The sequence below is a fragment of the Zootoca vivipara genome, chromosome 14 (genome assembly GCF_963506605.1).
Source record: "Zootoca vivipara chromosome 14, rZooViv1.1, whole genome shotgun sequence".
NCBI classification, from domain to species: Eukaryota; Metazoa; Chordata; class Lepidosauria; order Squamata; family Lacertidae; genus Zootoca; species Zootoca vivipara.
This window is the reverse complement of record NC_083289.1, coordinates 15113834-15131178: the sequence shown is the minus strand read 5'-3', so window position 1 is coordinate 15131178 and position 17345 is coordinate 15113834. Positions and strand designations below refer to the sequence as shown.

Genomic DNA, 17345 nt, shown 5'->3' with positions numbered 1-17345 from the left:
AAAATATAGTACAGGATAAAAACAAGTAAATAATTAATAACAAAACAGCAAAATACTTACACACACACACCCTTTCCACAGACACATTGCATAGGCTGTAGAATATTAATCAGCCACAGACTTGGTTTTTTCCTGGTACTTAAAATATATATAATGAAGAGGCTTGGCGAACGTCCCTGGGAAGAGCATTCCCCAAATGGGGAGCTACTACAGAGAAGGCCTGTTCTCATGTTTCCACCCTCCAGACCTCATGTGGAGGAGGAACACGAAGAAGGGCCTCAGATGATAAAAGCAGATCAGGGGTCGGCAAACTTTTTCAGCAGGGAGCCGGTCCACTGTCCCTCAGATCTTGTGGGGGGCCGTACTATATTTTTTGGGGGGAAATGAACGAATTCCTATGCCCCACAAATAACCCAGAGATGCATTTTAAATAAAAGGGAACATTCTACTCATGTAAAAAACACACTGATTCCCGGATTATCTGCGGGCCGGATTTAGAAGGCGATTGGGCCAGATCCGGCCCCCGGACCTTAGTTTGCCTACCCATGGTTTATATAGTCCAACTGAGCTGCAAAATTCAGAGAAATGCAAATTCCGAAGGTGTTTTGGTTTGTGGGCTTTTTCTGAAAGTGCAGATGGGAAAGGTTGGCCTTTAAATGTTAACTGAATCGACTTTTTCCTGCACCTATGCCTGCTCTCCACTTTCCCCCTTATAAACCTTCGACATCTAGCAATTGTAATTAAACACGGCCCCTTTTAACACTTCGGTTTACCCTTCTGAGCAATTCCAGGCATTCCAATGGCGCTTACCCTTTGGATTAGGTTCAGCGGAATGCCTTTCACTAAATCTTCCTGTTTGTATTTAATGCATAATTTTATAAGAGAAAGAGAGAGGGACTTCGAATTTATTTAAAGCCCGGCTTCCATTTATAGCTTCCGAGGGCAACTGGGGGGGGGGAACTCTTTGCTGAAAGAAAACCCCACCCAGAATTATGCTGCACTTTAAGCTATATTTAGTGAAGCAAATTTAGGACAAATCGGATGGAGGAAGAGCGTTTTGGTACCCGACCAAATCCCTCCCACCAAGCAGAAACATGGAAGCCTGGGGAACACTGCTCTGCAGCAAATGTTTGGCAAAGTTTCTGAATGAATATAAACAGCTTAAGAGCAGGTAACTTGAGAGACTGCCTTATCCCTTTTCTTTGAGAGAGCTTCTCCTGAAAGTTTCAAAGATCTCAGAAGCTCACTCTGCAGTAACTCGGAGCAGGGGATTCGCTATGGCTGCCCCTGTTTTGCAAAAAAAAGCAAAATAAAAAGCATCCCTGTTGAAATATGACAGGCGCCCACGACCGGCACTCACCAGAAACAATTCAGAACATTTTTGTTGTTTGTGTAACAACAACAGCTAGGATTCCCTATGCACAAAAAAATGGAAGGAAGAAGAAGTTCACACCAAAGAAGAATGGATAAGGTGATGGATTGTGCAGAATTGGCAAAGTTAACAGTCAGAATAAGAGAATCTAACAAAGGCTGTTTTGTAGAAGAATAGAAGCCCTTTTCGAACTATTTAAGGAAATATTATAGTCTGAAGAATTCGCAAAGAGGATTTGAATTATAAGCAACAGAAGGAATTAGAGAATGCAGTATTGATGTGTTGGTATAAGAAATAGAATGCCATGTGCAGCAGAGAGGCAGAAATTAAAACACCATGAAAATGGGGCAGGAAATTGAGAAAATACAAATTGGAATTGAAGTATATATATGCCAAATTTTTGAGCGAGAGGCAAGCAAACAATCAGGTTGCAGCGGTGAAGGGTAGTGTGTGGGAAATTAGAACCAAGGTCTCCTCAGTTTTAGTCTGGTGCTCTAACCACTAGCTGCTCTGACCACCTGGCCACAATAGCTCAATGTTAGGATTGTTTTCAGTTTTAGTGTTCCGTGCATTTACATTTGGCCTTGGTCTGTTTGTTGCCATCGTGCCCTGCTATGAGTGCCCTTGGGCAGCATTTGCAGTTTATATATGTGGGAAATAAACAAGACTTTTGGTTGGCACGGCTTACCTGAAGTTGATCTTGGTGGAGTCTCATAGGCCCAAACTGCACATCTGTTCCCGCTGCCTACAAACAAGAAGATGGGAATTTTAAACAATTCTATACTGCATGTGGGCAGAGAAGAAAAATTACCATATTTTCCTGGCAGGAAGAGAATGCCCCCCATTTCAGAGAAACAGTCAGACTGCCTTGAGGCTGCATATGGGAATTTACCATCAGCGTAGAAACGACAAGGTGACAAATTAACTGATGGATCTCCAAGGCATTTCCATTTGCCATTTCTTGCGGAAAGCGCATGCAAACGTCCTTGGATGAGAGCTTTCTGAATAGTGGCTTCTTCCTTTTTTTAAAAAAAGAGTAAAGGATACACAACCACTTCCAAACAGAGCAAACAAAGGGTTTGATTTACAATTTGGATGAGCTCTTTGATGCTCTGGAGCAGGGCTTTTTTTTTCAGGACGGAACACGCTGGTACTCAATTCAGGCACCTCTCAGGTGGGTGCCAGCGCCATTCTAGGAGAAAGCCACTTCCACCTTAGGAGGAGGTGGAGTTGTGGGCACTCACGACCCCTTAATGTGAGCAGGGGTGTGGTCAGCCCAGCGCAACTGGGGGGGGATTCCTGGCTGCATCACTGCCCAGGCAACCAAGCCAATAGCTCTAAGGGTGTGGCCTGCTTGATTTAAGCAGGACACAGCGGGAGTCTCACCACTTTTCGTGCTTCCAGCTGGGCAGTTAGGCATTGGAATACTGCTGGAGAAGAGAGGAGGGGAGGTAGTGCCATCGCCTGCCCCGCGCATTGAAGTGTATTCCGTTAAAGGATTCTGGGGGCGTGGTGCTGTCCAAAGCCTGGGGAGGCTAGGGCCTAAGGCACGACCCCTATTGGTGGCCCCGAGGGAGCTCCTAGTTGATGTGCATCAGCAGGACTCCCCCTACTGGTGGTTAACTCTTCCCAGACTCCGTGCAGACGGGCGGGAGTCACATACTGTGGTACCTTGCAAAACAAATGCTTCACGCAACGAAAAAATCACAAGACAAAAGTGTTTTGCGATGTGTTTGGTGACTCACAAGATGAAGTTTTCTATGGCCGTGCTTCGCAAGACGGTTTTTTTTGCGGTTTTTGCCGCGGCAAACCGCGCTTCGCGAGATGAAACTATCACAATGCGAAGCGACTTGCGGAACGAATTAATTTCATCTTGTGAGGCACCACTGTATAGTCGGTTAGGTCCAATGCCTAAGCCAATACCGCTCACAATCTGTAACCAATAAAGTTGTGGCCTTTTTTTAGCCCATTAACCTAAAATACTGTTGTGAAGTGTCTCATTCAACCTGGGGGGGGGGATGTCGGGACCTTGCCACGCAGAGGGAGGCATTCGTGGTGAGTTCCGGCACCTCTTTTCCTAGAAAAAGAGCACTGCTCTGAAGGGTACCACAATGGCCAACTGTGGACAACTTCAAGCCACCGCAATCCCCGCTCTCGCTTCTTTCCCTTTAAACCAGAGTGGCCCATCCCATTTCGCCGCCTGAGGGAAAACGGGAAGGTGCCGCTCCCCCACTGCCTTGCCTACCAGGGTCATGTGGCGGCAGTGATCTCACGGCTTCTTCTGGTGAGACATTATGGAGCTCCATGAGATCTCACGAGAGTTCTGCAAGATCTCGCCGGAAGAAAAAGCTACCACACGGCCCCAGTAGTGGCTGCAGGTGCGAGTGGAGTGCCAGCCTACAGAATTCCACTGCCTGAGGCAGCTGTTTCAGCTTGCCTCACAGGTGGGCCGGCCCTGCAGATAGGCGACGCCTTCAAATGGAGGCCTGTGCTTCTGACAGTCCTTCAAGAACATAAGAAGAGCCTGCTGGATCAGGCCAGTGGCCCATCTAGTCCAGCATCCTGTTTTCACGGTGGCTAACCAGATGCCCAGGGGAAATCTGCAAGCCGTAGTTGAGCACAAGAGCATTTTCTAGCAACTGGTATTCGGGAGAATAACTGCCTCCGACCATATAGGCAGAACATAGCTATGAGGGTTAGCAGCCCCTGATAGCCTTATCATCCATGAATCTGTCAAATTCTCTTTTTAAAGTTACCCAAGTTGGTGACTATCGCTGCCTCCTGTGGGAGTGAGTTCCACAGTTTAACTGTGAGAACAAGCCCTTTCTTTTATCTGTCCTGAATCTTCCAATGTTTCAACTTTGTTGGACAAGTTCTAGTGTTATAAAAGAGGGAGGAAAACATTTTTCAATCCAATTTCTCCATGCCACGCATAATTTTGTTTTATTTCCATGCATTATTTTATAAACTTCTTTCGTATCATATAAATTCTTGCCTTTTCTCTGAACTAAAAAGTCACAAACATTGCAACCAGAGGACTGATCTGTGAAAGAAGGGAAACATGAGGGTTTTGGGGGGGAGGGCTATAAATAAGTCAAAAATTAAACTGTTACAGTGGATCCTCGGTTTATGAACACCTCGGTTTACGAATTTTCGGTTTACGAATGCCGCGGACCCATCTGGAACGGATTAATTCACTTTCCATTACTTTCAATGGGAAAGTTCGCTTCAGTTTATGAACGCTTCCGTTTTTGAACAGACTTCTGGAACCAATTACACCCATGCTTCGGGTTAAGTACGCTTCAGGATGAGTATTCCGCGGACCCGCCTGGAACGGATTAATCCACTTTCCATTAATTTCAATGGGAAAGTTCGCTTCAGTTTATGAACGCTTCAGTTTAAGTACTCCGCGGACCGTCTGGAACAGATTAATCCACTTTCCATTACTTTCAATGGGAAAGTTCGCTTCAGTTTATGAACGCTTCAGTTTATGAACAGACTTCTGGAACCAATTGTGTTCATAAACCGAGGTACCACTGTATAACAAAAGGGGGGAAAAACCGCTATGGAAAATCGCATAGGATTTTCTTTTACTCTCTACCGCCATCTGGTGTTGCATTTTTATAACACAGTCAAAATGTTGCTTTTTGACTAAGGTAGACCATAGTCATCCTGAGGGAGGACAATCTACCTCAGGCAGCAAACTGTCTTTTGCCTGGCCTAGGCTAGGAATAATTGCCTTTTAGCTTTGTTTGAAAACGAAACTGTAGAAAAGTATTTTGGCCTGTCTGTTAACAGATGTCTTTACACACACACACACACACACACACACACACACACACACACACACTGAACAGATTCTGATGACTATGAAAGTGGCATTTTTACAATGTTATTCTTCACAGTAAAAACCACACTTTATGATCAGATTTAATCCTCAGCCATCCAGAATTTCTTCCAGTGAGTAATTTTAAAGAGCCAGCAGCCTATCCCACACGCCACATAAAGGTCTTTGAAAATTACATGGTTTCTCCATGGCTCTATTGCTCAGAGCTCAGTCCTTAAGACTCCTCAGATGCCCTTTAATTTATTACTTTGGATATCACCCATTTAATTTTAAATTTAAACCAAAGCTCCAAAAGAGAAAGGGGAGTTGTAAGATGGGTAGGGAAGTCAGCAAAAGTCATGAGGGCGGGAAAAGGAGAAAAACATTCACGGGGCTGTGCGTACTACGTATTTAAAATAAAAATCTGCACAAAAGTGACCTCAATTCTGTGGCAAAAGAAAAGAAAAAGGGATGGATTCTGTTCCTTGTCTAAATTAAGGAAACTAAGCCATTTCTCCTGTTTGGGTGTAATTTACTCCCATTCATGTGTAAAGCACAAAGTGGTTTGAAGGATGGTCAGGGCTAAGGACAGCAGAGAAATTAGATTCAATTAGCACTGAAAGGAAATTCACGATTTCCGAAACAATATGAGAACCAAGAATTGATTTGCACTTCTTTCACATTAACAATGCGATTCTCTAGCCAAGTAACGTTTATGAGAATACATATGAAGAATTTCCATGGTTTCCCCTCCCCCCCAATTAAAAATGTGAAGTGTCGAGAATTGACCTTAAGATTGGAAAAATTAGTGAAACTGAAACTGACACATTCACTCATTCCTAGTCTGGGTGAAGCAGCCTATAGTTGTCCCCCCCCCTCTTTTTTTAAGGTGCTGGAACTTGTAGATTTGTGAGAGGGTGAACTATAGTTCCCAAGATTCTTTGGGGGAAGCCATGTGCTTTAAATGTAATTTAAATGTATCTGAAGAAGTGTGCATGCACACGAAAGCTCATACCTATGACAAACTTAGTTGGTCTCTAAGGGGCTACTGGAAGGATTTTTTAAATTTTGTTTTAAATGCATGGTGTATGTACAGTGAGAGCCTACTTAAGTGCCATGGTTGACAGATGTGGCGTTAGATACCGTATGTTGCCAACTGGACAATATAGCAGTGAACTGGAAGAGAAACACAAAGATCTAAAGAGAGACTATTACAGTTGTTCCTTGGAAGTTGAATGGAATCCGTTCCGGAACCCTGTTCGACTTCCAAAATGTTCAGAAACCAAAGCGTGGCTTCCGCTTGGCTGCAAAAAGCTCCTGCAGCCAATCAGAAGCCTTGGAAGCCCCACTGGATGTTCAGGTTCCAAAAGTACATTCGAAAACTGGAACCTCACTTCTGGGTTTCGATCGTTCAGGAGCCAGGGTGTTTGCGATCCAAGGTACGACTGTATTTGTGGCGCAGCATCCCTTTTGCTTGTATTTATTTTTTATTCAGATTTGTCATGGCCAATGGCTAGCACAATAAAGTTATTTGGATAGAACTTAACTCTTTAAGGAATTTCCTCTCAGTTCCCTTTTCTAGCTGCTACCTTTAAAACCGCAGCAATTGTCACCAGTTACGCTCAGGGGGCAATGCTTAAAAAAGCTGGCTTCCAAACACCTTGCTCCTCTACTCACACAACTATTGCTGAATTCACAGCAAGGCTTTGCAGTGCAACAACAATCACCAAAGCAGTTTTTGTTCAGACAACAACAAAATCTCCATTTCTTTTATTCCTGCAGGAAGAAGAAGAAGAGTTTGGATTTGATATCCCGCTTTATCACTACCCGAAGGAGTCTCAAAGCGGCTAACATTCTCCTTTCCCTTCCTCCCCCACAACAAACACTCTGTGAGGTGAGTGGGGCTGAGAGACTTCAAAGAAATGTGACTAGCCCAAGGTCACCCAGCAGCTGCATGTGGAGGAGCGGAGACACGAACCTGGTTCACCAGATTACCGGGTTCACCAGATTAGGAGTCTACCGCTCTTAACCACCACACCACACTGCTGCTGATCTAAAGGTTGTGAAATAAATGTTTTACTACCCCTGCCTAACACAAAGCGGGGCTGAGTGAGCCAATCATTTCCTGTGAAAGAGACACGGAAACAGGAGACACGACTAGACCTAAGTGATGTTAACTATGTGATGCTTTAAAAAAACAAAAAACAAAAAAAAACAGCACAACTTGCCTTACCAAATTGGCAAAGTCAGCAAAATGGCACTGAAGGCATAAGGATGCTCTTCAATGTTGTTTCTGACCAGTGAAATTTTCTGAAAACTTTGTTGCTCTATAATATCAGTCTCCTATCTACAGCAGAACCTCCGCAAAATACTTATGTATCCGAGTTTATATTTGGTCTGTCTGACATTTGAATTCAACAGTGACTGGTTTTGCAGGCTTGCTCTGGTTTTGCCTTGTTGCCAATTCTTTTCTAAGTTGCCAAGCTGAGTTGGCCTGGTCAATGGGTGCACTTAGCCTGTTGTCTTGGGTCATCTCCAGACTGCCAGTATTATGTGCTAGGGCTGCAATTGCATACCGGAAATGTTGGTTTGTGCAATCAAAGCGGATTAAAGCATTCTGGTGCAACAAATCTACTTTTATTTTTATTTTTAAAAACCTGGGTTGGTGTTTCTTTTCCTAAGTTAGGAAAATGATGTGTAAGCACCCAAAAAAAGTGTGGGATAAACGGCTCATGGCATTACATGTAACTGTCCACCACACAAACAAATCAGATGAAATCAGGATGAATGTTCATTGTTATATAACCTCCACACAGGCAGGGGCGAACAAAGCTGCTCTGGCACCCGGAGCGGCAAAAATGAGGTGCCTCCAGGGGCGGGGAGTCACACCATAGTGTGCATGCGCAGTATCGCTACATAGCTGCGCATGCACGCTACAGGGCAGGCTACCGGTGCCACCAGCCGCAAAAAAAAACAGAGCTGGAGGCTGGCGGGGAGGGGACACTTCTCCCCGCCAGCCTCCAGCCTCCCGTAAAAGTGGCGGGCTGCGGCGGCTGCCTGTCTTGCTTGCTCACCTGCTCGGTGCGGCGGAGCTGGCTTGCTCCTCACTTCCTGCTGGGTGGAGCTGCGGAGGCGAGGGGCGGGCCAGGGAGCCCTCGCTTCCGCGGCTCCGCCCAGCAGGAAATGAGCGTGTGCAAGCCAGCCGGAGCTGCACTGAGGCCGAGCGAGGCTTTTTACTAGGCGGCGGCCGCGGGGCTCGGCTTGGGGTGGCATGGGGGCGCACGCCAAGTGTCACCCCCATCAGGGTGGCACCCGGGGCAGTGCACTCCCATTGCACCCCCTTGCTACGCCCCTGCTCACAGGCAGATCAGAATGAACGGTCCATAAAGTCTGTGTACGCACCATACCAGGGGTTAGCAAACTTTTTCAGGAGGTGTGTATGCAAAGACTGGACATGGTCTAATTTCTGCATAAGCTTTGTGCAAGCAAATCAGGACGAATGGTCAATAAATCTGGAGGAGCCCTAGGATGCTCCTTGGCAGCTCGGGCGCCCAAGAGGAGCAACACAAGATGATACAGAGTTCTGCCGCCCATGGAAGGGATCCCCAGCCCCATGCCAGCTCTAGTTCCTAGAGAAGAGGTGTCTTTGTGTTTCCAAAACTCACCAGTGCACCTTCTGACTTGTCCATGTTGCCAGTGGCCATTTTGAAATCCTCAGAATCACCCTACACGGCACATTGTAGGGAATTCAAAATGGTGCCTCAGCAAACCGGTTTGGGGGGAGAGGCCAGTGAGCTGTCGTCAGCGTTGCCCCATCTCCCCAGCCCCCAGTTTTCAAAATTTGAGTGGAGTTTATTTTGCACCTTCCTTTAAAAGGCTGAAAGGTTTCTTTGGGGAACTTTTAGCCAGCCCTAAACTGAGGAGTGCCTTCTATGTCTGAAGGTCCAGGTTTGATTCTTGGAATCTTCACCTAAAGGATTGCTGGTCTGGGAGGAGACTTTTCCAGAATTGCTAGCACATCAACCCTTTTGGTCTGTTCCCACTTCCTTACCACATCACCTATTTTCCCCACAACAACGTTGACTTTTCCATCCTTCGTGCACCCTCCCCCCCACTTATTAAGGATCCTGTGAGCAAGCTCATTGAAGGCTTTTATTCTGTGGAAAGAGAAACCATTAGCTGAATTTTTCCTCCTCCAGGAGCTCTGACTGAGTGACACGGAATGACTCATGGCACAGAGGAGAAACCTGAAGTGCTTTTGTGGGTTATGCCAGGTCAGTGTCTAGTTTGTTTGCCCTTTGATTCCGATCAGTCACACTCCTTTGGCCCTGTCTATTTTAGGATTCTTTCCAATGTGTGTGTGTTTTTAAACTTAGCAAATAACGTATCTCCTGGTATCTGAAACTGTTGGGAGGGGATATGGAATTCTGCAAATGTGATATATAAGCATGGATACGTTACAGAGAATACCTAGTGGGGTCTGCTGTTATCCAAATATAGACCAAAGCCGGCTCCTCCACCTCAGCAACCATCACACCAAATGGTGTGACGATATCTTTAGAGGCGTCCAAGTCAGTAAACTCTGGAATGATTCAGTCTGCCATCTTCTGATGGGACCCCCACGTATATTCATGTGCCCCAGGTGGCACAAAGCTGCTGGGTTGGGATGCCACCATTTACATTTCCCATAATGCCCCAAGACAGAGTCGCTCCAAGACACACTGGGAGATTAAAAAGTCAGGCACTGCTCTCCTCCTTTCTTATGGTTCTTTATCTTTAAACCATCTTTAAACCAGGTAACCTTTCAAAGAGAGAACTGTCCTCTTACAGCCCTTCATAGAATAGCGGGAATGGGGGATCAACGTCCCTCAAGGTGTTGTTGGACTCCCGCTCCCAGCCACCCAAGCCAAGATGGCCAAGCGGTCAGGAATGATGGGTGTTGAAGTTCTGCAACACCAGGTTCTCCATCCCTGAGACAGAGTCTTCTGTTAAGAGGAACATATGAGACCATACTACCTGGAGAAGCCATGGACCTTCTTGCCTGCCTGCAAAAAAATTGCTCTATCACCGAACTACGGACCCCTGGCGTCTTCCATTTGAGCAAAGGAATGCTTAAAAGATACTGAAATCTGGGTTGTTATTTTGGTCATGGCAAGCATTTAACAGAACCACCACCAAGCTCACAGGATAATCCTTGAGAGTATCTTATTTCATTATGGGTTTGTGTGTTGTTGTTTTTTTATAGCCATACACAAAGCGTCAGTCAAAGTAACACACTGTTTTTGGCTTGGTTTCAAATACTACTGGTGCTATACACTGAGCACTTTACAGTTCCTGATCTGGCTTCTCACCTCATTTACAACAGCGGGTAAACCACAGCAGTGCAATTAACACTGATGGGTTTTACAGCTTTCTGTTGATATAGAGTAGTGTAAAGAAGAGTACAAACCAGCTCCTTGCTCATACTCCTGTGGCAATTTGGAGCCAAGGGTAATCAGAAGTTGGAACAGCCAAGGAACAAAGAGTCCCTAAGATGTTTTGACTTTTACTCTCCAGATTAAAAAGGGACAAAGGTAAGAGCTCTCGAATAAATCATCCTGAATGCTGTCGGTTATTTGTTAAAGACGGGGGCTCTGAAAAATCCAGCTCAGATTAACAGAGCAACCCTAACTATAGAATGCTGGTGCAATGTAGGCTGGCATAATTCATGTCAACCGAAATCACACCTATCCTAAACTCCATTTAGGAGCCTCTCGGGGGGGCAGGTGAGTGTGGGCCCATGCTTTAAGGATTGGGCCCACGCTCACATGCCCACAGGGTTTGGTTATAGGTGTCTCTCCTTGCTCCTCCCCAACCTTTTTTGTGACATGCCATCTTAAATTACACAGGTTTAAATTCCACTGGCTTAGCCCAGAATAAACCAGCAGTGTCCCAGCTGAGCCAGGGTGCAGGATCATAGAATCATAGAATTGTAGAGTCAGAAGGGACCACAAGGGTCATCTAGTCCAACCCCCTGCAATGCAGGAATTTTTTGCCCAAGGTGGGGCTTGAACCCACGACCCTGAGATTAAGAGATTCCTGCTCTACCAACTGAGCCAGAGTGCTGGACCTCACAGAACTACAATTCTCAGAGAGTTTTAACAATAAATCCTTTTCCCCAAGGAACTCCAAGAATTGTAGCTCCTATTGGAGTCTCATAGGAACCCTCAGCACCCTTAACAATCTACAGTTCCTAGCAGGGAGCTGTCCTGCCCACGAGGCGGATTAAGGCAGCCGCTTCAGGCAGTGAAATATCAAGGGGTGGCACCCCCACAGGGATCCCACCCCTGCCGCTGCCACCCGAGAAATGAGAAGTGGTGGCTTCTGGTGAGATCCTCTGAGGCAAGATTGCACCCTATGAGATCTCCCCAGAACCTGGACCTCAAAGCTGCATGACCCAGGTAAGCAAAGCTTCTTTTGAGGTGGCGGCAGCAGCACATTCCAGTTTCACCTCAGGTAGTGAAGCAAGACAGGCTGCCCTGGTTCCCAGGACTGTTTGGGGGAAGCCATGACTGTTTAAAGTGGTATCATAGTACTTTAAATGTACAGTCGTACCTTGAAAGCCAAACGCCTTGCGAGTCAAACGTTTTGGCTCCTGAACGCTGCAAACCCGGAAGTGAGTGTTCCGGTTTGCGAATGTTTTTTTTCCGGAAGCCGAACATCCGACGTGGCTTCCGCGACTTCCGATTAGCTGCAAGAGCTTCCTGCAGCCACTTGGAAGCCGCCCCTTGGTTTCCGAACGTTTTGGAAGTCAAGCAGACTTACGGACTGGATTCTGTTCGACTTCCAAGGTATCACTGTACAGTTGTACCTCCGCTTACGTATCCCTCTGGTTACATAAACTTCGGGATACGTAAGTGGAAAACCTGGAAGTACCGGTATACCGGTATATTTCCGGGTTGTTGCCACGCGCATATGCGCAGAAGCGGTTCCTCCGGTTGCGGAAACCTCGGGAACGGATCCCGTCAACAACCAGAGGTACCACTGTACTGTGAAAACAAGGTTTTCTTAGACTAAGTACACACCATACGTTTACTGCAATATTATACCCCTTGAGCAGTCATGGGTTTCACCAGATAATCGGGAAACCGTAGTGCTGTCCGGAGATTCCCATTGCCCCTGCTACAGAGGTACAATACACAGAGCTTGCTGGGAAGAGGACTGACCATTACATAACTTTGTGAACTGTTAACTCTGCAAAGGGAGTAACTGCAATGCTCAGCACCCTTAAGCTACACTTCCCAGGGTTCTTTGGGGGGGGGAGCCATGGCTGAAGAACAGCGCTTTCAATGTGGCCCTGCCGCTACGTCAACAGGTTCTTTCTGACTACTAAGCTCTTTTCAGGAAAACTTCCAGCACCACCGGCTCCCTTTATAATGTAGTTATGCAAATGGTTCTTGCATCACCCCATCCCTTTCTGCAACAAGCAGAAAGGGGTGGGGTGAGGGAGAGAGAGCAAAACAGGAGACCTGGCACACGAACGGACGCACTGCAGCAGGCCAAGAGTTGCCAGCGAGCCAGACAAATACGTGTAGTCTTTGTTCTATATTAGAAAGCTGTCCTTGTCTCGGAGGCAGGCAGTGGCTCTCATGTCCAAATGTGCCTGCACACACACACAGGGCCGGGATTTCAAGGCCTGCTGCATCGTTGCAACACTTTCAGAAGTCAGCATTGGTGACGCAGGCGGATAATCATGTGTGACAGTCACCAGGCAGTATGTAGAAGGGAGAATTTGGATTATAATATTCTTGCCTGTATTGTGAAGTGAGAGCAAAAAGGAGACAGGAATTTGGCTGGGGCGGTCTCACCTTCACAATACACATTGAAAGAACTATGATACCGTTTTAAATAGTCACAGCTTCCCCCTAAAGAATCCAGGAGTTTGCTAACGGTGCTGAGAGTTGCGAGGAGACCCCTATTTCTCTTAAATATAAAGGTAAAGGTACCCCTGACCGTTAGGTCCAGTCACGGACGACTGTAGGGTTGCGTGCTCATCTCACTCTATAGGCCGAGGGAGCCGGCGTTTGTCCGCATTTCTGGGTCATATGGCCAGCATGACTAAGCCTCTTCTGGCAAACCAGGGCAGCAGACAGAAACGCTGTTTACCTTCCCGCCGGAGCGGTACCTATTTATCTACTTGCACTTTGACGTGCTTTCGAATTGCTAGGTGGACAGGAGCTGGGACCAAACAACGGAAGCTCACCCCGTCGCGGGGATTTGAACCGCCGACCGTCTGATCGGCAAGCCCTAGGCTCTGTGCTTTAGACCACAGCGCCACCCTCTTACAGAGCTACAACTCCCCGAGCAGTTTAACAGCCAGTCCCTCTTCCCTGGGAATTTGGGGAACAGGAATCTCCTAACAAGTCTCAGCACCCTTAACAGCTAGCCAGATTCTTTGGCGGAAGGTTAAAGTGGTATGAAAGTGCTTTAAATGTCTGGTGTGGATGTGGCCTTAATCTTCCAGGAGATCTGGAATCTCCCCCAGCTCTGCAAGATTGAATGAAAAAAGGCTCGCCTTTGGTTTAGACCAGTGGTGGCCAAACTCGGCCCTCCAGATGTTTTGAGGCTACAACTCCCATCATCCCTAGCTAACAGAACCAGTGGTCAGGGATGATGGGAACTGTAGTCCCAAAACATCTAGAGGGCCGAGTTTGGCCACCACTGGTTTAGACCCAATTAGTTTTAGGGCCAATTAGTTTACAATCCCAAGCAGCTGGCAAACTAAGGTATCTAAGCAGAGTCATAATGGCCACCTAGCAGAAATGTTGTAAAAATGGGCTTTTTGCATCAGCTAGGGGAGGGGGTGGTTAGATTATTTTGGAAGCCTTTTGATTTCAGATTATTAAGACCAAGGTTGTGTAAACATTGCCTTTAAAGCATATCCAAAGCACATTCTTTCCCTCAAAGAATTCTGGGCGCTGTAGTTTATCCCTCAGAGAGTTAGAATTCCCAACACAGTATGCAGCACAACTATGATTCTAGATTATAAAGACATAAAGTTGGTTATTCTACCAGTCTTCCCCCTTTGACAGCTATATGGTATTTCTGAAAGCCAAATTTTTTTTACCTGGAATAATAGAATTTTAAACAGCCACAAACACTGGTTTTTTTTGTGTTCTCAGAAACTTGCCCTTTTCAAATTCAATTTATGCATTATTTTAATTCATTGCTGAAGGAACAATTGTTCTCGCACACCTGTTATTTGACAGGTTTACCCTGAGGCTACGGTAGAGCAGAGTTGATCATCGTAAACCAACTTACCAGGGCCACAGGTTTTAGCATTTGACAAGTTACTGAAATAACACTGTAATTGACTAATCTGTTATTGTTCACCTGCTGTACTGTACTCCACAGTTGTACCTTGGAAGTCGAATGGAATCCATTACAGAAGTCCGTTCAACTTCCAAAACATTTGAAAACCAAATCGTGGCTTCTGATTGGCTGCAGGAAGTTCCTGCAGCCAATCAGAAGCCCCGGAAGCCCTGTCGGACATTTGGGTTCCAAAAGAACGTTCACAAACCAGAACAATCATTTCCGAGTTTGCAGCATTTGGAAGCCAAAATGTCCGAGTTCAAGGGTATTCGGGGTCCAAGATACAACTATACAATGTTTACTTATGGTTTTACTTTTTTTAAAAAAAATGTTGTCATTTTTAAAGTGTATACTTTTGTGGGTAAAACTGGCCTGGGATAATATACGATGAAGTGTGGTTTAAAAATTGAATAAATAAATAGGCAGAGTCCATTTCAGTTAGCGAGGCCAGAATTTAATCAGCCAATCCAAATGTTAAGGGAACGTTGGTTCATTTTTTAAAAACCTCCTTTGGTTCTTGTCCTTTATTATCCTAGGGAAGGACGGCAAAAAGACTAAAGGCGCAATTTTAACAAATAATGGCAAGGTTGGTTGGCTTATTAAATTGCAAATGATCTCAAGAAGAGAGCTAATGTCTCTTTAAAAGCAAAATAAACAGAAGCATATCCATAGCCTATACGCTGTCATCCTTATGAAGAACTGCATCACAGAAGGAGCAGCGTCTATGGCAACTAAGCTCTCGGAAGATCTGCTTCCTCCTGGGAGTTCTCGTTTTGAGTAAACAAACCATGAGCAAGGAAAACATGTCATACAACAACCCCGCTGGCAGCAATCGTGCTTAATAAATAAACTCCGCTGAAGACCAAGAGTCCTCTAATGTGCTCCTCTCCGTACTAAAGGTCCTTCCCCTTCAGGGATGAGAAACCTGTGGTCTTCCCAAGATGTCTTGCGGGGTTGCACCGCCCATAATCATCCCTGACCGCTAGCCATGCTTAGCTGGGGGCTGATGGTGTCCAGCAACATTTGGAGAGCCACGTATTTCTCTACGTGTCAAACTTAGATCATGTGGAAATGTTTGCATGCGGTGCCACACTTTACCAGTGCGTTCCGCAGGGTCAGTGAATATGTCCCCCGTCCTTGTCATGTTGCTTCACTTCCCACTGGCAACATGCGTCACTGGAATGGAAACTTCCCTATATATACACGAGGATATGTTTACCAGCGCCACATGCTCATGCTAGTGAGATGCGATCACATAAGGCCACACTGCAAGTAAAATGCATGAGAAAGGTCAGGCTCCTATTTAAAACTTCATGCGCGCTTAAAGCAGTCTCTCCTCACTTGGTGACTTCCAGATGTTGCCACTCCAATCGGTCCTAACCAGAAGGTCATTCATTGGGTCACAGATAATGGGGGTTGTGATCCCAAAAATACCCGGTTGGGCACCAGGTACCGAAGGCCTGATTTTTAAAATTTGAGGGTGCACTATTAAAAAAAACAACAACTAGTGGCCACGTTCACACAACACGACTTTAAGGAGCTGTGGCTTCCCAGAAATAATTATGGGAACTGCATTTTGTTAAGTGCTGAGACTTGCTAGGAGGTCCCATTCCCCTCCCAGAACTACGGTTCCCAGAGTGGTTGAACAGCCTTTTCACAAGGATGTCTGCAAATTGTAACTCTGGGAGGGGAAGAAAAAGGTAAAAGGTAACGGAACCCTGGACGGTTAAGTCCAGTCAAAGGCGACTTTGAGGTTGCGGCACACATCTCGCTTTCAGGCCGAGGGAGCCGGTGTTTGTCCACAGACAGCTTTCCAGGTCATGTGGCCAGCAGGACTAAACTGCTTCTGGCGCAACAGAACACTGTGATGGAAGCCAGAGCGCAAGGAAACGCCATTTACCTTCCCGCCGCAGTGGTACCTATTTATCTACTTGCACTGGTGTGCTTTCGAACTGCTAGGTTGGCAGGAGCTGGGACAGAGCAATGGGAGTTCATCCCGTCGCGGAGATTCAAATCACCAAGCTTCTAATCGGCAAGCCCAAGAGGCTCAGTGGTTTAGACCACAGTGCCACCCGCATCGCTGGGAGGGGAACCGTGATCTCCTAGCAACTCTCAGGACCTGTAATAAAATATAGCTCCCAGAATCCTTTGGGGGAAGCCATTGCTGTTTAAAGTGGTACCATAGTGCTTTAAATTTATGGTCTGAATGCAGCTGGAGTCCAGTTGCTGTAGGAATATAGGAAGCTGCTTTATGCTCTCCCAGTCTTGTCTACTCTGGCTGTGCCCATTGGAAATGGAAGATGGCAGGGAGACCGACAGTAGGCGGAGCCAGAGGCAATGATAGGCAGAGTCAGAGCCAATGACAGATGGAGCCAACTAACTTCTGTCCTCTCACATCCTCCTCCCTTCAGAGGGCAAAAGCTGACTAGCAGTTCTACCCCAGAACATGGTGCAAGAAAGAAGGTAGACAGGTGGTAGCTGGCTGAGGGCAGGCTGAAGTCAGAGGGACATAGTCCTGTTTGCTCGAATAGACCAGCCTCCACTGGCTGGCAGGAAGTGGCTGTCCACTGTCTTAAGCAGAGAAGGCTTTTTCTCCAGATTCTTTTAACTGGAGATGCCAGCGATTGATGCCGGGAACCTTCTACATGCAAGCATTTCCTATGCCGCAGAGCCATGGTTCCCCCTCTCTACAAGGCCCCTGAGGAGGAAAACCACAAGCTTCCGACACATTCAACACAGTACGTCACTCAAACAAGAGGTTGTTTCCCCCTCCTCAAACTACTATCTCATCCTTGC

At 46.3% G+C, this 17345-nt stretch overlaps 1 protein-coding gene across 2 annotated transcripts in view; it reads right to left on the bottom strand.

Annotated features, from left to right (window-relative positions):
* The window catches only part of PDE8A (phosphodiesterase 8A), a 163210-nt gene that overhangs the window by 43105 nt on the left and 102760 nt on the right, over window positions 1-17345 (bottom strand). For both annotated transcript variants that reach the window (XM_035132259.2, XM_035132258.2), the window contains exon 2: window positions 2061-2117. In XM_035132259.2, the coding sequence (XP_034988150.2) occupies window positions 2061-2117 (57 nt within the window). The remainder of the gene's footprint in view (window positions 1-2060; window positions 2118-17345) is intronic.